This window comes from Capsella rubella, unplaced genomic scaffold (assembly GCF_000375325.1).
Source record: "Capsella rubella cultivar Monte Gargano unplaced genomic scaffold, Caprub1_0 scaffold_8, whole genome shotgun sequence".
NCBI classification, from domain to species: domain Eukaryota; kingdom Viridiplantae; phylum Streptophyta; class Magnoliopsida; order Brassicales; family Brassicaceae; genus Capsella; species Capsella rubella.
Genome location: NW_006238916.1, coordinates 4,970,346 through 4,995,093, shown reverse-complemented (window position 1 = coordinate 4,995,093; position 24,748 = coordinate 4,970,346). Strand labels below are relative to the sequence as shown.

Genomic DNA, 24,748 nt, shown 5'->3' with positions numbered 1-24,748 from the left:
TAAAAACAGAACAGTGTTTTGTTATCTTTTTTATCTTTGGTTATTGTTTTACAAACCTGACATTGTTTTGTGTTTGCCCAAAAAAACCTGACATTGTTTTGTAAGACGAAACTAGAACACAAAACATTAATATTGCTTCTATGACGTTTATAGTATCATTATTTTATTGGTAATTTTCTGTTCGTAACATACATTATTGTATACTGAGAGTAGAAAAAAAGTTAAAACAAAGTCATTTTATTGTAACACAAGAAAGAGTTTAGGTCAAAGAAGACTGTCTGTACGAGAAGGTAACCTCTTGAAGAAGTTACTTGGCAGAGAAGGTAACTTGCTTCTAAACTTTGGGTGCCTTAAATAGTATAGCCCACTAGCCAGTGCTATTGCTTTGAACGGCATTGCGTAAAGCACCACAGACGCAGCCAAGCAGAATAAGATGAAGAGGCTTGTAGCCCTGGGGTCTCTCCAGCTCAAAAGTGACTGAACTCTCTCTCCCTGGGCTGCAATGTCTCCAACAACAGTCTGAATCCTACCTGCCACGCTTCTGAGCCGGTCATACCTCAACCGAACCATCTCTTGCGACCGAGACGTTGGGAACGTGTCAAACTCTTCATCAAGCTCATCAGGGCCAACAGCCTCGGCCCATGAGAGCTTCATATCCATGTTAGGAGGGTGTCTTGGCCTAGACCTAAAGTTCCACAACCCGATGAAGAACATGTAGAGAAACATTGTGGGCAAAATCAGCTCAGGGTACATGACCAAAATGAAGAACAAGACATTGACAAGAACCGAAGTAACCGGGTATCTCCAGTTGCAAACATCTTCAAGCCACTTCCCGACCAAGAAATAACCTGAAAGAAGTGACATTATGCGGAAAAAGTTGGCTTTGCTTCTTCTCATGCTCCATAGATGAGAGTCTACATCCAACATGTACTCGACGACCTCTTTCCTTAGTGGCGGCTCAGCTCGGCCAAGGCGGGTTGCAACAATGTTCATGGCTTGGTACCTTAAGCCATCTACTTGGTTGACCGTGAAAGGGAAAAGATAGTGCATTTTGGGGAGAAGTGGGTGGCCATAGTTGTAGATGATGTTGGCTAATGATAAGGTCGTAAAACGGACAGATATTTGTAGGTCGCCTGTTTTTTTGAGGCCGTGAGGTTGAAGAACAAGTAGTGGAAATGAATGTGTGTAGATCTTGTGTGCCTCTAGTGTAGACAGCCTTATTCGAACCTGTTCCAAGAGTTTCGAAGTCACAACAAAGTTAGAAGTGAAACTTAATGCATCTTCTACGTATGACTATTGTATGGATGGCCCTAATAACCAAACCCAATTACTAACCGAGAAAGGTAACAAAAATACTTAAAACCAAATCGAAACTCAATAAACCAATTTTAATATTATTAAACTGTAATAAATTATATACAGTACTAGAAGTTCATATGATATTAATGTTTTACTTATTTGCATTTTTATTAAGATTTTGCTAAAAAACATATGAACTACGAATAATTTTAAACCAGACCGAACCAAAGTAAAATAAAATAAATCAGTTCTACGGTGGCCATAATAACCAAACCGAGCTAAAATGTTATCTTAAAAAGAAAAACCAAACCCATTTCTAAACCGAAAAGTAACAAAAATAATTATAACCAAATTTAATTAATTTAAAATAATTAAGTTATAAACATTTATATATAAGAAAGTCATATAATTATACTAAAATATATAATATGAGTTATTATTGTTTTACTTATTTATATTTTTAACAAATATTTTGCTCATAACCATATGAGCTGCGAATAATTTTAAACCAAACCGAACCAAAATAAAATAAAATAAACAAGTTCTAGTTTCAGAAGAAATAAATTGTAAGAATATGGAACCAAAAGGTTTAATAGCTTATGATTAGTCACCCTAAGATTATAGAGAAATAAAAAGTTACCTTTCCGATTCTTGCATCTTTAGAATCTACAGTTCCGGAGTGTGCTGAACCCAAATGACTATTATCAAAAACTCCTAGAGTAACGACAGTACAAGGATCATATACTTCCCATGTGTACTGCTCGTTCCATCTAGGACTTAATGTGTCAATAATGGTTCTAGTTCTCACCCATTTTTGCCCATACTTAGCCACGCAATAAGCATTTGTGCTACCTCTACCATCTTTCAACTTCATTGGCACTAACCCTTTTGCTCCAAGAATCCCAATCTCTAACATTCCCACTGGCTGTTTCCACAGCTGTCTAGCCGTAGGTCTTGTGTCACTTATGTACATTGTTGACTCGTCCATTACATGGTAGCCTCCTTCAAGACAGATTCGTAAGTGAATCCGGCTTGAGAACTTATGTTCTTTTCTTCTTGTGTCTGGCTCAAGAACTCCGGTACCGTGTTTATCAAGATTGAACCAACGGGATTGGACTGGACGGTGGTCTAATCGCTTCTCGAACACGTTCATAGGCAGGCTAATTTTGCCAATAACTTCATCTTTGGACGTGTGAACGCGGTCTTCAACGGAGATCACTAGCTGTTCTTCAAATGGCTCAGCAACTACAAAGACAAGATCTTCATTCCAAAGTGGATTTGTTGTCTTCATGCGACATATGTTGGTCTTAAGAGTTTGCATTCCGACATTGGCTTTGACGAAAACATCAGGAAGTCTGTTTCTGTCACTTGGGATCATGTCTTGAGCTTCGATAACATTGACTCTTAAGTACCATAGCTTAGGAGAGACATATACCTTGGATCTAATGTTGAACACGCCTTCTCCATGAACAGAAGCTGAGTCAGCATGCCATGCTTCAGGAAAAGCTTCATCCGCTTGAGTTCCCATCCACACAGCAACCATTATCTCTCCTCGTACTACTTTGCCTTCTCCTCTCCAATCTTCTAATCGATACCACTGCGGAGCCAAAGGGCTATTTGGTGGAACCCTTGTTGGGATCTCATTCAAATCAAAGACAACTTTTCCAAGAATATCATCTCGACCTAACGTTTCCTTGTCCTTCACGTAAACTTCAAGAACTGATGATTGAATCCGTTCTTTGGTAAATGCAAAAACTTGGTTCCATTCAGGAAGAGTTGTCTTCCTATCAAAATGTTTTGTTCTTCCCTTGTAGTTCCCTAGCTTGACCTCCACGTAAGGATCACATCCACCAGTGATTGAACCAGGTGGAAGTTCTTTAGCTCGAACAACTCGAACATAGAGATAAAACATCTGTTCCACAAGATCGTAAGTTCCCGTAAACCTCTCTCCAACATTTGTGTTTGGCCATCTCTCTCCAAGATCCAGGTTCATGTCTTTCACCTTAAAGTCATCTAGGTCAGTACTGTCACCATATGACTGCAAGTGGTTGGTGTTTTGAGGGTGAGGCTGGTTAGCTCCACGAGATAGAGGTTTCTTGGCTTCATGCGGGTTCTCACGAGACCGCAGACGAATAGAATGCATTGGTGCTGGCCGAGCAAAAACTTCTTGTCTTTGTAGTTTCTGAACTGGTTCTTTAACTTCTTTCACACACTCGCTGGCCAAATCAGTAAGATCTTCTTGCTCTGCTGATGCAAAACTCTCTCGAGAATCTTCTGTTTCCGAATCAGCAGTACTATCTTCTTCTGTTCCAGCGGCAGAGACTTGTGTTGGGCTAGTGTAAGGTTTAGTACGTAGAGGAGGAGGAGGAGAGGTTTGGTCTTGTTCTGATGATGAAATATAGAATTTGAGACCAATCTCACCTTTAATAGAAGAAAGAAGCCATTTCTTCTCCAAAGTGAAGCGCTGGTACACTTGGTCGTCCTTGTAAACAATGTTACAAAGAGGAATCTTGACTCGACCAAGGAAACTCCGACCAGGAACTGGTCTTCTTTCGTGGTAGACAGAGACTTCAATGTGTTGGTTATGAAAGCTTAACACACTTTGGTCGTAATCAAAGAAGAGTTTCTGGTTCCAAACAGGGTTAAGACTTTTGGGTACAGTTCTTGTTTTGCTTAACTGGTTAAGGAAATCAACTTCTACAAACGGACTTGCTGAGCCTTGGCCATCTCTAGGCATAAGACATTGAGCATCAACCACGTGCACGACCAGTTTGCTGGTGTTTCTCATTGTGGGTTTTGTTGGTTTCTTGGGTTGCAAGGGAGATTTAAAAGGGAAAGAATCTTTAAGAAGAGGAGGAAACCTAGTTGTGGAAGAAAAGTATTTATTCTTGATTAAACTAAGCACGTATAGCTTGTTTATGACTTGAAGTAAAGAATGTGATTATGGTGAAGCTGCTTTTGTCTCTCCTTGAGCTACAAGGATTCTCCTTTTTTCTTCTTTTACAGGAAAATGAAACTGGAGGAAAAGTATAATGCTGCAAATGATTACAGCTCGAGCAATTGTGGGAAAAGGCAATTTTTTTTTTTTCAAACTTTTATTTTTAGATCGTAATTTTGATATTGTGCTGATTTCAATTCAAATACATTTTTTTAAACACGGCTCCAATTCGCCAATTAAGACACAAATCGTAGAATCTAAAATTTTTTTTAGCTTGAGTTGATCTGCATTTGTGGAAAGCTTTTGTAAAATGTTGAACCAATTACATCGGAAATCTGGTCGGAATTATGGAGGTTTTGGTGAGACAGTGCTTTTATATGTCCGGTGCAAGGACATGGAATCATGGTAGGATTGGTAGCGGTTAAATTAATTTGATTCCACATATTTTATATTTAAGTTGTTAGAATCGACTCCAATAACCGAGAAAAGGTGGAAAGAACGTGATGGACTCGTCAAGATGTGGATATATGGAACCATCACTGATTCTCTCCTTGACACCATCATTAAAGCCGGGTGCACGGCTCGAGACTTATGGATTTCTCTAGAAAATCTATTTCGCGATAACAAGGAGGCTCGTGCAATTCAGTTTGAAAACGAATTGCGCACTTTAACGATTGGTGATCTCTCAGTACATGAGTATTGTCATAAGCTAAAGTCACTTTCTGACCTTTTGACAAACGTCGACTCACCTATCTCCGAACGTGTTCTTGTCATGCACTTACTCAACGGTTTGACAGAAAAATATGATTACATCCTTAATGTAATCAAACACAAGTCTCCATTTCCTTCCTTCACCAAAGCTCGCTCGATGTTGCTTATGGAAGAGAGTCGTCTCTCCAAACAAAGCAAACCATCTTTGAGCAACACATATCAGCCCTTCTTACCAAATGTTATGTTTACGGTTCCTAGTCAGCAAGAACGTTACCCGCAAGAATATCACAATAACAACATGCGATACAATTGTGGTGGTAATACTAGTTGTGGTGAGTATTACCATAATAACAATTCGCGATTCAATCCTTCAAGTACTTGGATTTACAATCATCCTCAATATGCATATCCGTATCCTCACGGTGGACAACGATTCTTCCATAACCAAACGTACCCTCCACAACAACTACCACTATACATGTCAACCACATCACATAAGATGTCACCAACCAACATACATGGGACATATAATTCGTACATACCACCTGGTGATGCTAATGTGACTTATAATGTTCCGACATCCATGAAAGATCAATCGATGATGTTCATGTCATCTCATCATTCTCATGTATGTAATACAATCCCCCTTTCGAATCCCACCGAAGAGACATGGTACATTGGTACTAGATAGGCATGTCAATTAGGGCTAAAGCCCGCGGGCTAGTTTGGCCCGGCCCTGAAAAACATCGGGCTCGGGCTTAAATATATATGTCCAGAAAAAACCGGGCCTTTTGGGCTAAGCCCATTCGGGCTAAAGGGTTTTTTGGGCTTAGCCCGGTCGGGCTCGGGCCGACCCGAAAAGCCCTTATACAAATATATTTTGAATTTTTTGAATATTTTAGTTTGATTAAAAGATTTGATTAATGTTATAGTTTTCATATTTACTTACTAGTCTTACTTATTACTTTTAAAATATTTATACAAAGCTAAAACTAAATATATATAAGTATCATGATTTTGAAATCATCAAAATATCTATTAAATTTTGACTCTATGTTATACTTTAAAGTATTTTAGTTCCATGTTTTATTGGGTTAAAGTGTAAATAATTTATTTGGCTTTTATTTTTTTTTCTCTTAAATTAAGTTAGTTTTATTGAATATTGATAAGTTATTTAAAATTTGATGCATTATTTTAATAGTAGACCTTTAAATATAGTTTTTAAAAAACTATTATAAACTTAGAAATTGATTTTTTTATCGGTAAATAAAGCTCGAAAAAGCCCGAAAAGCCCTGTAGCCCTGTTAGGGCCGGGCCGGGCTTTGAAATATAGGCTCGGAAATTTTTCGGGCCGGGCCGGGCCGGGCTTACATATATGAGGGCTTTACGGGTTTCGGGCCGGGCCGGGCCGGGCTAGCCCGATTGACATGCCTAGTACTAGAGACACAAATAACGTTACGTCATAACTAGGTATATATTCTACATTTCTTTTCTCTAATTCGAATGTAATTTGTTTAACTAATTATTATATGTAAATCAATCATATACTTGTATTACTCATTTCAGCTTTGGGCCTTGTAACCAACGACTCCATCTTCTAAAGTTCTTTAAGGTTTTATTTCTTTGTTCTTCGCTCTTAGTAACATTTTTTCGCAATCTCTTTATTACTTGAGTTAATTTCTAATAAAATGTCCGATTTGATATGATAACATTGTGTCATACATGTCAAATGGATTAACATGTTCATATTCCGTATTTTTCTTCTTTTTTATATAAATTAAACATATATTGTATTCATTTATTTTCTTGATCAATTTTCTTATTTCATTTGACTTTATCCATTCCATGTTTAGAAAGTTTCTAAGTTTTGAAACCTAGCCCTATGTCGATGAGAACATAACCGAAATAAACCGATATTGATTAAGATAGAGACATAAAATATGTGATCTTATGATTGTTAGTGGTTTTGGATAGATTATGTTACATCTTTGATTTATGTTTATCTCCTAAATTTTAAAATAATATATTGTCTAATCTTATGATTGTTAGGGGTTTTAGATAGATTATGTTATATTTTTGATTTATGTCTAAAATACTCGTGCCATTTTTTGATGAAATATATAGAGAAAAATATGTACGGTCTATGCTTTTATAAGCTGTTGATTGGACCTATCACATGTTCAATACCAATCTAATGTGACGACAGAGCTATATACCATCTTATGTCTTTAAGTTGATTGTTGTTAAATGACAAATATAGAACAACCTCTCACTATCAACGATCCAATATATGCCTCAGACCAATAATCATCTTCCGGAAAACGCGATGTCATGACTCAGAGTGACTGATAAAGGTGTATATGCACACATCATACATGCCAAATCCAAAGTGCAATGCTATGTCCTTGTTGCGGGTTTGGAGCACCAGCGCCGATAAAAACAAGCTTTTGTTTGCCTGCGAAAATGCTAAAAGCTCGATTGAGAGTGTTGTCTATCGCGTTCCATCAAAGGTGATTTATGTTTATAACATCCCAGAATGGATCATTGTGGGAAAGATGAAGTATCAGATTCAGTTGACTGAATTTAGATGGAGAATCCATTTGATGCCGGGAGCTCAGGCTGCTACAGTTAGATGCAGAATGTTCTTTTAACTTCTCACACCTACTGTAACAAAACTTATGTTTTCATTTGTTCCTACTGGAACAGAATACCCTACTCACTACTAAAACAGCCGTTTATGTTCTTCAACTACAGGACAATCAGAGTCATATCGAGATATATTGTCCGACTCTTCTTCTTCTTCTTCTTCTGACCAAACCGGATAAATTGTCTTGACACTGTTCTTCCCCAAATGAGCCTCAACAGATCTCGGATACAGTCCACGACTTCTATCCAGAAACCCTTCATTCATCATGTTGGCGAACTTTTCCCTGATTTCAACGAGAGGATGCGTTTCAACGAGATGCCGCCTATCATATGCTTCTCTAAGGATCACTGTCTGTGTATCACACTTCATAGAAATGTAGAAAATACCCGGATGACGCTCAAATACTTTGGTGAACTTCTGGGGAAGTGCAAACGGTTTACGAAGATTGCTAACGTTTTTCCTTTCCGTCTTTTTCCCAATTGTTAGATGAAGAAGTTCGTGAAACACTCCGACATTTCTCTTCTCAGACAAATCAGTTCTTGGATCCAAATGAGATGCATCAACATAAGGTGACGTATAAGGGAGTCTCTGCCATTCTTGAAGCCACTCCATACTCTTCCTCTTCAACCCAAACCCTCTCGTAAATTTCACCGGGAAGGCCATATGATCATTATTTCCAACGTCCTGTCTCAGTTTCATTTGGGAAACAGCAAGGCTATCATCCCAATGCATCAGTTTCAAACCAACAAGGTCACTAGACAACTTCACCAAACAAAACAAATCCGGGTGCTTATGAATCAATGAATCTCGATAATCAAACGGCAAACCTAAATCCCATCTGAGATGATCAATGGAATGTAGAGGAAGTGTTCTTTCACATGTAAGCATAAGAAGTTTACACAACCTTACTAGAACATCCCCTTTATTCACCTCCAAAACATCAGCTTCTTCACAATAAAGATCCATCGCCTCACGCGTTAAACCGAAGCTAGGAACACGAGTACCTGCACTATCCCAATAACAATGCTCCACAAAAATATTGGGATATCTCCGAACAAAAGCTGAAACCTTAACATCTTGAGGCAAACCTAACTGACCACGGTGAGGCAAAAGCTTAAAGATAGGTAGTCTCGAATCAGGAGAAGACAAAATAACAGAAACAAGATTACACACTGCTTTAAGATGCTTTTCACGAATCACAACAGCATCAAGTTCTTTATCTTTCACCCATTTCAACTTAACATTAACCAAACCACATCTCTGCTGAAAAAAATCAAACCTTTCTTTGTATTTACACAAACTAACCCTTCCCTGAAGCAACCACCGCATTGTAGCGTAACCTGAAGACAATACCAAAGCTTAAAGTTTTGAAATTTACAGCTTAATTGGTCAAAGTTTGCATCTTTTATGAAAAATCAAAGCAATTTGTGAGGTTTTATGTAAATAAACGACAAAAGATTGAAACTTTACATCAGAAAAAGTATGTGAATCGACTCAATGGTACCTGCAATTACATATTTCCGGCGATTTCTCGGTGAGACTGCGCAACGACGGCGAAGTTACAGTTACAAAGACGAAGGCAACTATAGTTCTGTTCTGTTTCTTTAATGGGCTTATGGGCCTGTTCGAGGGAAACAGAGGAAAGGCCGGGTCGGGTTGACTTGGGTCGGATAAGGTGGGTGGGTTGAGTAAGAAGAAAAGGTCAAACCCGGTATTGTGTGGCGAACAACAGAAATTGCTTCTTCTACACAGTTCTGAAGCAACAACAAAACAGGGTTTTTGCTAGGGTTTTAACTTTGGCTGCTCTGTCTCAATCCCTGAACTTAAACCCACTTAGTAGAATTTGAGTATAAGCTAAAAGATCGAACCTTTATAAAGATTTGAGGAAGAAAAATGGTTCCTTCCAATGGCGCAAAGGTTCTTCGTTTGTTGACTCGTCGATGTATCTCATCATCGCTTCTACAAGATTTAGGCAATCAGGTTCGTTCTCCTCTTTATAATTTTTGTTTCTCTTTGTATCTATCTCTTAATTGATTTCAAATTTGTTAACTTTTTTCTTGATTTGCAGAAACTTAGGGGAGTGTGTATTGGGAGTTATAGGAGATTGAATACAGGCGTTGGGAATCATGCCAAAGTTCTTGGAGATTACGCTTCAAAATCTGGTAATTGGATCATAAGAGAGTGTGAATTTTATGAATTTGTTTGTGTGTTATTGAGTGTCATTGAGGGTTTTAACATTGTGATATTGTAATGTAGGGCATGATCGGAAATGGATCAATTTTGGAGGTTTTAATACTAATTTTGGCTCAACAAGGTCATTTCATGGAACAGGTAGGATCAGAGGTTCATTGATTCTCACAGTTGTTGTTAGATTGAGTTTTCGATGTTTATTGTGGTTTTTGGAATACCAGGTTCGACGTTTATGTCTGCTAAGGACTACTATGAAGTTCTTGGTGTGAATAAGAATGCACCAGAAGGTGAAATCAAGAAGGCTTATTATGGGGTAGGGATATTTTGGTTGAGATTTAATATGTTTATCTGATATGACTTTTTGGTTTCTTAGTGATTGATGCTATTGCTTGTTTCTTTTTACAGCTTGCTAAGAAACTTCATCCTGATATGAATAAAGATGACCCAGAAGCTGAGAAGAAGTTCCAGGAGGTCTCGAAAGCATATGAAGTGAGTTTGACTTGTTACATGGTATCATTTGATATGATCTGTTAGAATCTTATTCTGAAGGGAATTGTGGTTTGGGATTTTTTGGCTCAGGTTTTGAAAGATAAGGAGAAGCGTGACCTTTATGACCAGGTAAATAGGCATCATAATATTTCCTTTGATTCTGTTAGAGCAAGCAAACATGGCTCCTTTGATTAACTATTTCAGCTGTGATGTAAGTTTGTTGTCATATCTGCAGGTTGGGCATGAAGCATTTGAGCAAAATGCTAGTGGTGGGTTTCCAAATGATCAAGGCTTCGGTGGTGGTGGTGAAGGGTTTAACCCATTTGATATCTTCGGGAACTTCAATGGCGATGTAAAACTTTTATTTCTTGGTTTTCATTTAATTGGTTCCACTCATACGAATATTTTTTACTAATTAGATAGCTTTCTGTTTAGAATTGTTGATAATTCCTGCAAAGATAGTAAAAACATATTTCCTTTTGAATGGAAATGGCTAACTAATCAACATCCATGGCTTACACACTAATTCTTTTGAAAAACAGATCTTCAACATGTTCAGGCAAGATGTTGGAGGTCAAGATGTCAAGGTATTACCATCTGCTTTTTTCCCATCAATTTATTTTTGTCATCCAAGATTAATAAGTTTCTTGTTTCTTCCCTTCTTTACTGTTGTAAGGTTTTGCTTGATCTTTCTTTCATGGAAGCTGTTCAAGGATGCTCCAAAACTGTGAATTTTCAAACCGAGGTGGCTTGTAATACTTGTGGTACGTATAAAGTATTTGTTGAATGTAATTTACGTTGTTATTATCTCACTCTCAAGTTACTAATTGTTTTTTTCTTTCTTCCTTTCACATGTAGGTGGACAAGGTGTTCCTCCTGGTACCAAACGTGAAAAATGCAAAGGCTGTAATGGCTCTGGGATGGTCAGTCTTATGTTACAAAATTTTAGTTTGAACATGTAATTATAATTTCTGTTTGTATTGTGTTTTTAAGTGCTCCACTTACGTTTTCAGACAACAATGAGAAGGGGTATATTAAGCATCCAAAGAACTTGCCAGAAGTGTGGTGGAGCTGGTCAAACGTTCTCTGTATGTCAAATATTTTGAAAATCACACTATTTATCATGTATAGTGTTTATCTGTGTATGTGTCTACATATACGTGAAGACAGACACCATTCTGTTAGATTTATAGCTAATATTTGATCTTTTAGTAGGTTTCTACTTTCTATAACCATTGAATTTCTAATCATTTTGTTTCGTTGACATTGCTAGAGTATTTGCAAATCCTGTAGAGGAGCTAGAGTGGTTCGAGGACAGAAGTCAGTGAAAGTCAATATCGATCCAGGTAAGTTTCCTTTCCGGATTGTAGGTAATAAAAAAATTTGTGTAGTTTTTCATCACTTGAATCTCACATTTATTTCATCTCTCAGGGGTTGACAATAGTGATACATTAAAGGTGGCAAGAGTGGGTGGGGCTGATCCTGATGGTGACCAGCCTGGAGATCTTTATGTTACTCTCAAGGTGACTTTTCTGAAGTCAACTTTCTAATGGACAGTCATAGTTAATCACTTGATTGTGTTCTCAATACCTTGTCTGTATTTTTGTTTAGGTCCGTGAAGATCCTGTGTTCCGCAGAGAAGGATCGGATATTCATGTGGATGCAGTTCTCAGTGTTACCCAGGTGAAATACCATGATCTTGTCAATGCTGTCTTTTAAGTTTCAGTTGCTTTTGCCTTCAGCATTTATTTTGGACTTCTGGTGCAGTATCGGTGAGTTCTTTTACCGGTTTTGTACTGTTCATGATAACTAAGTATATTTTCCATCTTTTGCCAGGCTATTCTTGGAGGAACCATTCAAGTTCCAACCCTCACTGGTGATGTTGTCGTGAAGGTTTCTGAAATTTGCACATTTTTAAAATGCTTTAAGATTTTAACTCTAGTTCTATCAACGGTCAAACATGCTTGCCAGAAAACTGAACATGCTCTACATGTGAAATAGCATTCTGCATGCAATGAAACATAAATGCTTTGATTCTAAACTTCAGATTGTCTTCATTTTTGATGAAAAAGAAGATCAGATTTTTGCTTGCTAGCTAAATGATAGTTAACTACAGTTTTTTTTTGGGTTTTGTTCCCACTTGTTGAAACTTTTCCAGCAATCTAACTTGGAAACTCTTTTGCTGTAGGTCCGTCCTGGAACCCAACCTGGTCATAAAGTAGTGCTAAGAAGTAAAGGTGAGCTCTTTTGCTTCTGTTGATAAGCTCAGCTGCAGAATACCTGAAAGATAAGAGAAATTTTAGAATATGATCTTCTCAACTTGAGCTAATTACTGTCTCACTGGATATTAAGAGCAAGACACCAAAACATAAGTTTCTCAAATACATATGGAAGCTGGGAATAGATTGAGAAACCAAGTGTTAAACAGATTCCTGTTTATTTATATTTGTGTATGATACAAACAGGTATTAGAGCAAGAAAGTCGACGAAATTTGGGGATCAATATGTGCATTTCAACGTCAGCATCCCTGCGTAAGTCTCCCAAAACCCCCCGAGTAAATAGTGCCTGGAAATGATACACTTAGTCAAACGCCACATCGCAGTCACTTATGTTTGTTAATGTTCTTTGGCAGAAATATAACTCAGAGACAGCGTGAACTGCTCGAGGAATTCAGTAAAGCAGAACAAGGCGAATACGAGCAGCGCACGGCATCTGGATCTTCCCAGTGAAGAACTGCAAATGCATAAGCCTAAAAAAGCTATATTTTTGTGGCTGTATCATTACACCATCCTTCTTAATTGATATATCTATCAATCAGACATGATTGAGATTTATATTTGCGTAGGATTAGTAAAGAGTATTGTTTTGGTTTTACTTTTTAACTAGTTTCTTCTACATTGCTAGCAGATAAAAGAGAAGGAAAAGCTTGTGCTCTTATTGCCAGTAATTGCTTCTTTAAAGTTTCGTGGTTTATAGTCTTATAGATAGATACCAATGTGTCTACTCTTGTGATGATGATACGATTCATTTTTTTAACTCTTGCAGATGTTTTTATACCAAACATTTTGTAGCTTACCTCATTTAAGTGTTTCAGAGAGTTGCAATTTTAAACTACACGAAAGAGAAATGTATAAACAAAGCATAAGTGATTGCGTTGTGTTTCATATATGCTTTTGGTACATTATTTTTACTGGCACCATGGGGTTTTGTTTATAGCTGATCTCATTGATGTTCTACGTACGTTTCGTAATTTGTTCTCTTTTGTAAGGTGATCCAATCAGAATCATATTTGTAGGGTAAACTTATATATGTTTGTTGTAAACTTTTAATTTTGTGAATATATTTCGATAGAGTTATTGTCGTTACAACTAATGAAAACGAGTTCAAGATTACTTGCAATAAAGTGGAATCAGATTCTTCGGTCGAAATTTTAAAAGAAACTCCTGCAAAAGAAAATAAGTGTACCCCAAAAATCAAGGACATTGATACAAAAATCAAAAGTTTTGATTTGTTATTGGATACCGGTGAAAAAACGGGAAGAACCTAGAATGTTTTGAAATCAAGTCAATATGATCGATTTGCTTTAGCAGATCAAAGTATTGTCAAAGTATCGAAATATACATGTATATCTTTAACCATTAATCTAGTCAATTAACTATACTTTGATATGCTAAAGCAAATGAGATCATATTGACTTGATTTCAAAACATTCTTGGTTCTTCCTATTTCTTTACCGGTATGCAATTATTATCTTTTGCATGAGGTACACTTAAAATTTCGACCGAATAATCTAATTCTACTTTATTGCAAGTAGTCTTGAACTCGTTTTCCCAACAAAGAAAATAACTATCGAAATATATTCATAAAATTAAAAGTTTATAACAAACATATATAGTTTTACCTTGTTTGCTTTTGAAAAGCTTTGGGAATTATTTTCAAATATATTGAACATATCATGCATATCTCATATATCATAACTAGGTTTTATGATACATGAATCAAAGTATTCTTTCTTCAATACTTTGATACATGAGACCATCTTTGTTTTCATCGAGTCATGATTTTTGTTTCCTTCGATAAGCTTTACTATTTCCATCACGTACTCAATCGGTTTTTGAATTCTTCATCTCTAGTCAATAAAGCATAAACAAAACAAAACATATTATATTAGAACAATCAGTAATTGTATGTTATATATATTAGTCAATAAATATATAAATATTAAACTTACGTTGAACTATGATATACATGTTCATAACCATAACAAATTTACGTACATATACACCTCCCAAAATATGTAATCTTTATGTAACTTTTATATTTATAAATTTACGTAAACAAAGTCAAAAAGTGTATAAATATAATCATAGCCATAATGTACATAAATCTTCATTATATAAACATATGGTATAGTATAAGACAAAACAATAACGTAATAAGGTCAAAGTTAATAAACATAATCATAACAACAAACATATTCACATCTTTACTCACAAAGCAATCTCTACGTAAAAATCTTTTTAAAATTTTTGTAAAATAAGATTATAAAAAAAATCAACGAAGAAACACGATTGATTCATAACAAAGTCATGTAGAAACATAATAATAATGAACCTTTACTTTGCCATTTTTTTCAGAAAAAATATAGTTGAATACGTTCAGAGAATTGTGGAATTGTTTGGCTTTATATATAGTCTAAGATTTGATAATATCTAAAAGATAATTTTTTATAAGATTTAGTATTTATTTTAATAACCTATCATTATCTTAGAAAATAAAATAAAATAAATAAATCTATTTTCGAATTTAGTTTATTTTATCCTTTAAATTTTGAATTTATAAATAAAGAATTTTAATAAAATCAGAATAAATTATATTCGTAAAACTTATGTATTTTCTTCGAAAATATTGAATGGTTATTATATATTTATATGTATTACCCTAAAAACAAAGATAAAAAAGAAATTAGTAGAAACGAATTTTCAATACTATTTACTTTCTAAAAGTAACAATTTTTTTATGAACCATTTTGTCTATCAGATACAATGAACAACAATGGAGTGACGTCTAGTCGTCGTCTACTACATGCATCAAATCTACACTCCTCCACCATCTCAATCTCCCGCCATATCACAACAACAACACAAAGAGACAGAACCGGTGACTACTACTACTACAACTCTTGTCTCTTTCCTCTCTTTTGTCTGTAAATGGAATTACCCGTCGTAGATCTATCTCGTTACCTTGAATTCTCCGGCGACGAATTGAGAACCGATCTCCTCGCTTCATGCCAAGAAGTGAGTCGGATCCTTAGAGAAACTGGAGCCCTCCTTGTCAAAGATCCACGATGTAGCGCTCAAGACAACGATCGATTCATCGATATGATGGAGACTTATTTCCAAAAGTCCGATGATTTCAAACGATTGCAACAGAGACCTGATCTTCACTATCAGGTTCGTTTTCTTTGTGATTCTCTTATCAAAATCGAATCTTTGATTAGCCCTTCTCGTTCAATTTCAAAATTAGGGTAAGATTAGGGCACATGAGGTAATTTGGGAACATACTCTTAGTGTTGTTGTTTGAAAAGTTTTGATTTTTGAATAGGTTGGTGTGACACCAGAGGGAGTTGAAGTTCCTAGAAGTTTGGTTGATGAAGAGATGCAAGAAAAGTTCAAGACTATGCCTGATGAATACAAACCACATATTCCTAAAGGACCAGATCATAAGTGGAGATATATGTGGAGAGTTGGTCCTCGGCCTTCGAACACGCGGTTTAAGGTGTGATCTTTGGATACATTTCAATGAGATTTGTTGTTGTGTTTGTATGGATTTTGTAGTTAATTTTGTAAGTGGTGTGGTTTAGGAGCTTAATTCTGAGCCTGTTGTACCGGAAGGGTTTCCAGAGTGGAAAGAAGTAATGGATTCTTGGGGTTATAAGATGATATCCGCGGTGGAGGTGAGGCGTTGCTGCAGAGTTTGGAATCTGATGCTTGTTTAATTATAAACTACGTGGTGATGGTTTCTTGTTTATCTTGAATTGTTTAGGTTGTTGCTGAAATGGCAGCGATCGGGTTTGGTTTGCCTAAAGATGCATTTACATCACTCATGAAGCAGGTATGTTATTGGCCCTCTTAACTTCTTGATGAATGGTTTGAATTTCTTTAGTTGAAGTGTGTCGTTCTTGTGAATTTCAGGGTCCTCATCTTCTTGCTCCAACGGGAAGTGATCTTAGCTGTTACAATGAGGAGGGGACGATATTTGCAGGATATCACTATGACCTCAATTTTCTAACAATTCATGGAAGAAGTAGGTTTCCTGGTCTGTATATTTGGTTAAGGAATGGGGAAAAGGTTGCGGTTAAAGTTCCCGTAGGTTGCCTCTTGATTCAAACTGGAAAGCAGGTACCGATATGTTTACTGGGTTTTGTTTACTTGAAGCGTCGATGATTAGCAAAATATCTCGAATTTTGTAATCGAAGTAACTGTGTTAACATCTTATTTGGTTTTCATGTGTCCAGATTGAATGGCTGACTGCTGGAGAATGCATTGCCGGAATGCACGAAGTGGTTGTCACGAGCAAGACTAAAGATGCAATCAAATTAGCAGAAGAACAAAACCGAAGCCTGTGGAGAGTTTCCTCGACTGTAAGTCAAAACCAATATCCTTATACGTTTCATGAAAAGCTCAACTCTTTTGGTTTTATCTAAAAGAATTGTTTTTTTTTTTTTGCAGTTGTTTGCTCACATTGCCTCTGATGCAGAGCTGAAACCTTTGGGACAATTCGCGGAATCATCACTGGCAAGTAAATATCCGGCGATACCTGCAGGAGAGTATGTTGAACAAGAGCTCTCTGTCATCAACCTAAAAGGAAAGAATGGATTTTCATAACTTTGGTTTGTGTACTTCAGCCACAAAGCCAGTTTGCAAGGTCGACAAATTTCATTCTGTTCTACTTCATTCCTGCTGATTCTGAAGGTCTTAAAAACTGAAACTCTGCTTTTGTTGAAAGCATATGATACTGATAACTCAGAAGTCCGTCAAATTTGGGACTTATACGTTTGTTTCATTTGAACTGGTTAAATTTATTTTACTCGTCATCTACACATAAAAATGTAAAGCATTACATTACCCTTTACCTTACAGTATGTACGAGGTAGATACTTTTGAGGTAAAGCCACCTCCAAAAAAAAGTAGAGCTATGCTCAATCACTAATTAAAGTACTCAGTAGCCGCATTGGATTCAAACGTGATCTATTTGATTAGATGAACTGGCAAGTGACTTAAGAGCAGCTCCATCGGTTATACTGATGTGAGAGCATCTCCAATGGTGAGGGTGCTTACACATTTTTTTACATTAATTTTTATAAAATAAATTCATAAGCAACTTTATCTTGATGTTAAAAATATTGGTGATCCAATGGTATGATTCTTAATGAAGTGTTTAAAACAAAAACAAAATTTATTCTTCAGTTGGATCTTCGATTGAGCTGCTCTTATAAACCCCCTTGGACCAAACCACACATTGATTCTTCAGTTGGATCTTCGATTGAGTCAACATTTCGGATCCGATCTTGAAGTTTTATCACCACCGATTAAACCATCGATCAAGAGAGAAAATGATTACGAAGATAAGAGAAGAAAATAACACGTATACCCCTCTCAAATTACCAGAAACTGATTCGTTTTCCATGCTTTCTTCATCCATGGAGAGAAAGAGAGAGAAACTAGGGAGAGAGAGACTCCGGATAAAGAGAGAGAGAAAGTTCAGAATTTTTTTTTTCTATTTTCCTTCCACCCAATAAAAATTTGACACCTATGCATCGCTTATCTGTTGCTTAAACTCCCAAATTAAACAACAATCCTTGCAATTTTATCAATGTTATGCATTTTATTCTATACATACATTCTTAAGCTATTGAACAAGCACATATTAAACACCTCCATTGGAGGTGGTCTGAGTCTCCAAAAAAAGTAAAAATATATCTCTATATTAGTAAAAGAGAAGTACAAAATAGAATGCGGGTCGAGTCAAAATTAAAAAATTAATCCGATTTTAACAATTGGATACTTCAAAATTGGATATTAAAATGGATTCGGATACATACATCGGAACTTTCCATATCTCATTTTAGGATTACATTATTTCCATAACTAATTTTAGGATTTCCTAATATTTTTCTAACTAATTTAATAGAATATATTAGAAACAATTATCATTCTTCTTTCACTTTTATTTGATCTTATTTTAAATTTATAATATTATACTAAATATGAAAAATGTTTAAATTTTTTTTAACTTTTTCGCATATGTTGCAATTTGAATTTTTCAAAACGGACATATAATACTCAATTACACTCGGTTAAATATTTTGGACAATGATTTAAAATCATTATAAGTATGACCAATATTAAAACCATTGTTACATGAGCATATTAAAATTTTAAAAAGTTTCAAAATATTATAATTAAAAGTTTCAAATATATAAAAAAATTAGATTTAAAATAGTAAAACTAATGTTTTCAATACATAGATGTAAATTTGGAGACATAAGTTTTATTGATAAAATATTATATATCAAACTACGTAAATTTTAGATAGTTCACAGGTAGTTTTTAAAATCACAATTATAATGGTAAAGCGAGTTGTGAATAATGTTTTTACAATATGAATTATGTTACGGGTTGGTACTTCAAAAAATATATTGTAGTTTGTAATTTTTACGTCTATTCCTACTTCTACTACAAAAATGGTCAAACTGAATAATTTATCGATAAATATTATTTCGTGCTATAAAATTTTCACCTTTTTTTTAATCGTAGGAAAACTCAATATATTATTATTTACTCACTTTTTCCTTTTATTATTTTATTTAAACTTATTTTTTTGGTAATCTATTTAAACTTATTATACAAATATATGATTCATTGTAATCGACTCACTGTAATAAAATTAAGCTTTAATATATTTTAATCCGTTAAAATTTCTTTTTTTTAGTAAAAGGTTAAATAAATTATTTTTAATAATCCGTTAAAATTTATATATAAGTAATTATTTCCCCCGCGCTGTAGCGCGGGTCAAAACCTAGTTATTATTATAAATACATTACATAACAAGCCCAGTCCGGCATGGCCCATGACAAGTCCGGTCCGTCCTATGTTGAGGAGGCTTAATTTTTTCCTTGTTGTATTAAAGTTTACTTATCACCCCTTGTATTTTAATCTCTATATAAAGAAACATAAGCTAATGAATAAAGCATCTCAATTCTCTCTCTATTCTCTTTAGTTTACAACACGTTATCAGCACAATTTTTTAAACTCTAAATGCTAAAAGCTAAAATCGCCCCTAAACCTTAAACCTAAGAAGCTCGACGTTCTCTTGCTACTCCAAGAAGGTTCACGACGATTCTGGGTATTGCTTGAGTTACCGAGGTCTTTAGCTCCCGGTCCAAATCTATTCAGAAATCAATAGGTGTTCAAGAGGTAAACAACATGAACCCTAAAACCATTGTTTCATGTTTATAATCTTAAAACCATGAAAACTTGAACATGTGATTGTTGTTTGAAGTACTTTTCATATGAATTTATAAAACCCTAAAATATGAAATTGTTGTTTGGAGTACTTTGCACATGAAATTATAAAACCCTAAAACATGTGATTGTTGTTTGGACTGCTTTTCATGCGAAATTTTGAAACCGTAAAATATGAGATTGTTCTTTGGACTGCTTTTCATGTAACCCTAAAATCGATTATAACTTTGTTTCTCATATGGATTGTTGCTTGTTTATATTAATATGAATTTATGAAATCCTAATATATGATTAACATGAAAATCAAATATGAATGCATGATCACCTTAATTTTTCTCTAAAATAAAATCGATCAAACATGAACACCTAGAATTGCATGATAAATTCTAAAGTCTTAAGATCATGAGATTATATGCTTGAAATGGCATGATGAGTGTTTGATCTTATAGAAATCGCATGCTAGGATGCTTGCTTAAAATCGCATGAATATTTGATATGAAAAGAGAATGTCGTTTGGCATGAAAGTATGAGATTATGAAAGTATAAGATTATGAGATTGTGAGATTACGAGAATATGAGAATATGAGAATATGAGATTATAAGATTATGAGATTATGAGAATATGAGATTATGAGATTATAAGATTATGAGATTATGAGATTATGAGAATATGAGAATATGCATAGACCTTGTCCGGGATGATTGTTCGGAGAAAAGGGGATGCGGCTCGGCGAGTTTATACTCGCCCGAACTGATGCGCAGGCTACCTCTCTATCGAACGGTTGGAACAGGCAAAGTAATGAGTGGTTTTATGAAACCTAAGAATAAGCATATGTCTAAACTCAATAACTTGGATTTTGCTGCCCTTAAATCTCTCGGGAGATAATTATTTACAATGGACGCTGAATACTAAGATTATCCTAAAATATCAAGGGCTCGGTGAATGTATTGTGAATGAGAATGACGAGCCCGAAATGAATATAAGGCAGTATTGATTATTCGCCATTACCTTGCGGAGAGTCTCAAGGATCAGTACTTGACAATTGAGAATCCCTTTGACCTTTGAAATGAGTTTAAAACGAGATATGATCACCAAAAGACGGTGCTATTACCAAAGGCCATGTATGATTGGAGGAATCTCTGAATCCAGGACCTCAAGTCCGTGGATGAATATAATTCAGCCATGTTTAAGATAATCTATATCTGGAAACTGTGTGGGGAGGAGATAACCGGAAAGGATATGCTTGAGAAAACCTTTTCTACCTTCCACACAAGTAACGTATTGTTGCAACAACAATAACGTGAAAGGGCTTTGAAACATATGAAAGTATGATCTCATGCTTATTGCTCGCCGAGCAAAATAATGAGTTATTAATGAGAAATGGTGAATTGAGACCTCCGGGATCAGCCCCACTCCCTGAAGCCAATGCGGTTGCATTGGTAAAAAGAGACTAATGATGTTAACCACGTCCAAAAAGAGCATAATCAATCTGGCTTTGGACGTGGAAAATGGCAAGGACGTGGCCGTTGTCACTCCTACGATCGAGGACAAGGCCGAGGCCGCGGGTATCACGGTAGTAGAGGCCGAGGCCGTGGTACATCTATTAAGTCGTAAAACCCGACCAGAAAATCAGTTTGCCATAGATGTGGGATGGGGAAACATTGGGTTAAGACATGTCGGACTCCCAAACATTTTATTGACCTCTATCAAGAGAGTATCAAGGGGAAGAATCCGGAAGCCCATTTGGTGCATTATGATAATGAAGTTGATTTCGATCATAGCAAGGATGATTTTATGGCATATGAGACTCCCGATTGCCTAGAATAACCAAGATAATTTTGACATCAAGATTCTCATGATTGTTTTATATGATTATTATTTGTTTATATGATTATTTTTTTTGAAATATGAATGAATGGTTTCCATGTTGAAACTAAGGGCGAAAGAAACAAAGAGTTCCTAATAATATTTGAAAACGCCCAAGGCCATAAGAAAGAAAGTATAAAAGGCCATAAGGAAGTATTAAAGGCCATATGAAAATATAAAAGATTATAAGAAAGGATTAAAAGCCATGAGAATGTATAAAAGGCCGTAAGAATGTATAAAAGGCCATAAGAAAGTATAAAATCTCATAAGAAAGTAGAAAAGACATTTTACTGTGCTAAGACCAGTGTGATAGAATCTAATGCCACGGTAAACAAAGAGTTTACCAAGAGATTCACTCTTTGGCACGACCGGCTTGGCCATCCCGGATCAAGTATGATGCGAAAATTGATATTAAATACAAATGGGTACACACTGAAAGAAATAAGAGTTATCCCAAAGAAATAAGAGTTATCCCAAAGAAATAAGGGTAGCATGTTCATAAGGGAAACTCATTATAAGGCCATCACCAGTCAAAGTGATTAAAGACTATATGTCTAGATAATACTGGTGAATTCACGTCCCAAGCTTTTAATGCTTATTGTATGTCCATGGGGGTAAGTGTGGAATATTATGTGGCACATGTACATACACATAACGGTTTGGGTGAATCATTTATAAAAAGCATACAGCTAATTGCCAGACCGTTGCTAAAGAGATCAAAATTCCCGATCTGAGCTTGGGGACATGTTGTTTTATGTGCAGCTGAATTAATTTGCATCAGACCACTAGTGAACATACATATTCCCCAAAACAATTACTTACGGGTCATGAGCCAGACATATCCCATCTTAAGACATTTGGATGTGCCGTATATATACCAATAGCTTCACCACAGAGAACTAAGATGGGTCCTCAAAAGAGGATGGGGATATATGTTGGACATGAATCTCCCATAATAAATAAGTATCTTGAGCCGACCCGGTTGATTTATTCAAGGCCAAGTACGCGGATTGTCATTTTGACGAATCCAATTACCCACCATCATGGGGGGGGGGGAGATAATAATAATAAGCTGGTAAAGGAAATTACATGGAATCAATCATCTTTATCATGGCAAGATCCTCGGACTATGGAATATGAATTAGAAGTCCAAAAGATAATACAAAAGCTAGCTAATAAAATTCCCAGATTCCTTTGATCTAAATAGAGTGACAAAGTCACATATACCGCTATGAATGCACCTATAAGAATTGATGTTCAAGAAGGACACAATCGAGGTTGCTACAGAGTCTAAAGCCCGTATGAAACGAGGTAGACCAATAGGTTCCAAAGATAAAAACCCTCGAAAAATAAAGAAAGGTGCTAAGAATGAATCCGAGGTTGAGAAAACCGTGGTTACCCGAGACATAACCAAACCTCAGATACCTAACAATGAGGCTTGGGACGCCAAGCTTCAAAGTACTGATGAAGTTCTTGATAACAATGAGATCGCGATCAATTATGTTATGTCCAGGATAAGATGGAACCAAAAGGATGTCGACATCAATGATATATTTGCATACAAGGTAGCACTTGAAATTAAAGAGATAAACGAGGATCTATAACCCACGTCCATAATAGAGTGCACCCAACGATCAGATTGGAATAAATGGAAAGAAGCCATAAACGTGGATTTAAATTCATTAAAGAAGAGGAATGTATTTGGTCCAATAATCCAGACACCTCTCGATATAAAGCCAGTTGGACATAAATGGGTCTTTGTGAGGAAAAGAAATAAATATGGTGAAATCGTGAGATATAAAGCATGATTTATTGCACAAGGATTGTCACAGAGACCAGGAATATATGATGAGGAGATATACTCTCCTGTGGTGGATGCTAAGACATTTAAATTTTTGATAAGTCTGGCTATATATATAAAAGAGAAAGACTTGATTCGAGGCTAATGGATGTAATGCCTGCATATTTATACAAGTTCACTGGATAATATATGAGATTACCAGAGGGTATTGAGCTCAAAGATAAGAAAGGTTCTCGAGAACAACACTGCATAAAGCTCGACAAATCCTTTCATGGACTTAGACTAAATGGGCGTATGTAAGGTTATAAATGATCCCATCAGTCCATGTTTTTTCACAAAGAGGTTTGCAAACAAAGGATTTGTAATCATAAGTAGTGTATATGAATGATTTAAACCTCTAGGTAATCGACTAAATAGTTGAATATAAAAAGAAAGAATCTGAAATGAAAGACCTAGGCAATAATTAAGTCATGTTTGGGATTACAACTTTGAGTACATGAATAATGGAATCCTTGTGCATCAAATGGCATATACTGAAAGAGTACTCAAGGAAATTTAATAAGGATTAGGCCCGCCCATTGACCAGGCCCAATGGTGGTGAGAAGCCTCTTATTGGATAGTGATCCATTCAGTCCGTAAATGCCATACCTTAGTGCCATAAGAGCTTTAATGTATCTAGCGAGCCACACTAGGCCATATATATGTTTTGCCGTGTATTTCTTATCAAGATTTAGCTCATGTCCGACCCAAAGACACTGGAACGGGATCAAACATATTCTTTGTTACCTACAAGGAACGAAAGATTTGGGTCTATATTATACTAACCAACCCAAAGAGGGATTAGTTGGTTTTGCTGATGCAGGTTATCTCTCGGATCTGCACAATGGTCGATCACAAACTGGTTATGTTTTCACACATGGTGGAACGGCAATATCTTGGCGATCTCAAAAGCAAACAATCGCAGCTACATCGTCCAACCATGCTGAAATTTTGGCGATGCATGAGGCCAGCCTGAATGTGTTTAGTTGAGATCCATGACTCAGCATATTAGGATTGATTGTGGGATGACCGAAGGGAAGGCAGCACCAACAATAATGTATGAAGATATTGCTGCCTGCATAGCTCAGCTTAGAGATGGATATATCAAAGGAGATATGACGAAGCATATCTTGCCAAAGTTCTTCTTCACTAGTGAATTACAGAAAGCTGGAGAGGTCCAAGTGGAACAATTTCAATCATGTGACAATTCAGCGGATCTATTCACCAAGTCTTTTCCAA

The 24,748-nt window shown here is 35.9% G+C and overlaps 5 protein-coding genes across 6 annotated transcripts; 3 read left to right on the top strand and 2 right to left on the bottom strand.

The window, feature by feature from the left end:
* Positions 1-185: 185 nt before the first annotated feature.
* On the bottom strand, positions 186-4,087 carry LOC17874779 (FT-interacting protein 1). The gene is made up of 2 exons (XM_006279876.2): positions 1,940-4,087; positions 186-1,227 (listed from the first exon to the last, which is right to left on the bottom strand). The coding sequence occupies exons 1-2, from the start codon at positions 4,085-4,087 to the stop codon at positions 265-267; spliced, it is 3,111 nt and encodes a 1,036-aa protein (XP_006279938.1). The 3' UTR covers positions 186-264.
* Positions 4,088-4,584: 497 nt separating this feature from the next.
* LOC17875093 lies at positions 4,585-5,639 on the top strand. Its single transcript, XM_023777586.1, has 2 exons — positions 4,585-4,596; positions 4,695-5,639. The coding sequence occupies exons 1-2, from the start codon at positions 4,585-4,587 to the stop codon at positions 5,637-5,639; spliced, it is 957 nt and encodes a 318-aa protein (XP_023633354.1).
* Positions 5,640-7,067: 1,428 nt separating this feature from the next.
* LOC17874587 (protein WHAT'S THIS FACTOR 1 homolog) lies at positions 7,068-9,173 on the bottom strand. Of its 2 annotated transcripts, none has more exons than XM_006280430.2 (2): positions 9,100-9,173; positions 7,068-8,935 (listed from the first exon to the last, which is right to left on the bottom strand). In XM_006280430.2, exon 2 carries the CDS (start codon positions 8,922-8,924, stop codon positions 7,671-7,673), a length of 1,254 nt encoding a protein of 417 aa, XP_006280492.2. In that variant the 5' UTR covers positions 8,925-8,935; positions 9,100-9,173; the 3' UTR covers positions 7,068-7,670. The 2 variants fall into 2 exon arrangements, with proteins under 2 accessions (XP_006280492.2, XP_023640257.1); XM_023784489.1 differs by having other exon boundaries at positions 9,066-9,121.
* Positions 9,174-9,344: 171 nt separating this feature from the next.
* Positions 9,345-13,336, top strand: LOC17876490 (chaperone protein dnaJ GFA2, mitochondrial). The gene is made up of 18 exons (XM_006280382.2): positions 9,345-9,575; positions 9,664-9,757; positions 9,852-9,926; positions 10,007-10,098; positions 10,191-10,274; positions 10,365-10,403; positions 10,510-10,626; positions 10,817-10,861; positions 10,951-11,038; positions 11,133-11,197; positions 11,288-11,362; positions 11,548-11,620; positions 11,706-11,797; positions 11,886-11,957; positions 12,111-12,167; positions 12,463-12,511; positions 12,740-12,806; positions 12,908-13,336. The coding sequence occupies exons 1-18, from the start codon at positions 9,489-9,491 to the stop codon at positions 13,002-13,004; spliced, it is 1,368 nt and encodes a 455-aa protein (XP_006280444.1). The 5' UTR covers positions 9,345-9,488; the 3' UTR covers positions 13,005-13,336.
* A 2,149-nt stretch (positions 13,337-15,485) lies between these two features.
* On the top strand, positions 15,486-17,409 carry LOC17874638. Its single transcript, XM_006280649.2, has 7 exons — positions 15,486-15,728; positions 15,880-16,053; positions 16,139-16,231; positions 16,321-16,389; positions 16,470-16,676; positions 16,793-16,918; positions 17,007-17,409. Exons 1-7 carry the CDS (start codon positions 15,486-15,488, stop codon positions 17,160-17,162), a joined length of 1,068 nt encoding a protein of 355 aa, XP_006280711.1. The 3' UTR covers positions 17,163-17,409.
* The last annotated feature ends 7,339 nt before the right edge of the window (positions 17,410-24,748 follow it).

Excerpts from the sequence above, each read along its gene's own strand:
- LOC17874779 (XM_006279876.2), bottom strand. The coding sequence starts at position 4,087 with ATGAGAAACACCAGCAAACTGGTCGTGCACGTGGTTGATGCTCAATGT. Across the intron at positions 1,228-1,939 it reads AAGATGCAAGAATCGGAAAG|GTTCGAATAAGGCTGTCTAC; the intron begins GTAACTTTTTAT and ends CTCTTGGAACAG.
- LOC17874587 (XM_006280430.2), bottom strand. The coding sequence starts at position 8,924 with ATGCGGTGGTTGCTTCAGGGAAGGGTTAGTTTGTGTAAATACAAAGAA.
- LOC17876490 (XM_006280382.2), top strand. The coding sequence starts at position 9,489 with ATGGTTCCTTCCAATGGCGCAAAGGTTCTTCGTTTGTTGACTCGTCGA. Across the intron at positions 11,198-11,287 it reads GCTGTAATGGCTCTGGGATG|ACAACAATGAGAAGGGGTAT; the intron begins GTCAGTCTTATG and ends TTACGTTTTCAG. Across the intron at positions 12,807-12,907 it reads TTCAACGTCAGCATCCCTGC|AAATATAACTCAGAGACAGC; the intron begins GTAAGTCTCCCA and ends GTTCTTTGGCAG.
- LOC17874638 (XM_006280649.2), top strand. The coding sequence starts at position 15,486 with ATGGAATTACCCGTCGTAGATCTATCTCGTTACCTTGAATTCTCCGGC. Across the intron at positions 16,677-16,792 it reads TGATTCAAACTGGAAAGCAG|ATTGAATGGCTGACTGCTGG; the intron begins GTACCGATATGT and ends TCATGTGTCCAG. Across the intron at positions 16,919-17,006 it reads TGTGGAGAGTTTCCTCGACT|TTGTTTGCTCACATTGCCTC; the intron begins GTAAGTCAAAAC and ends TTTTTTTTGCAG.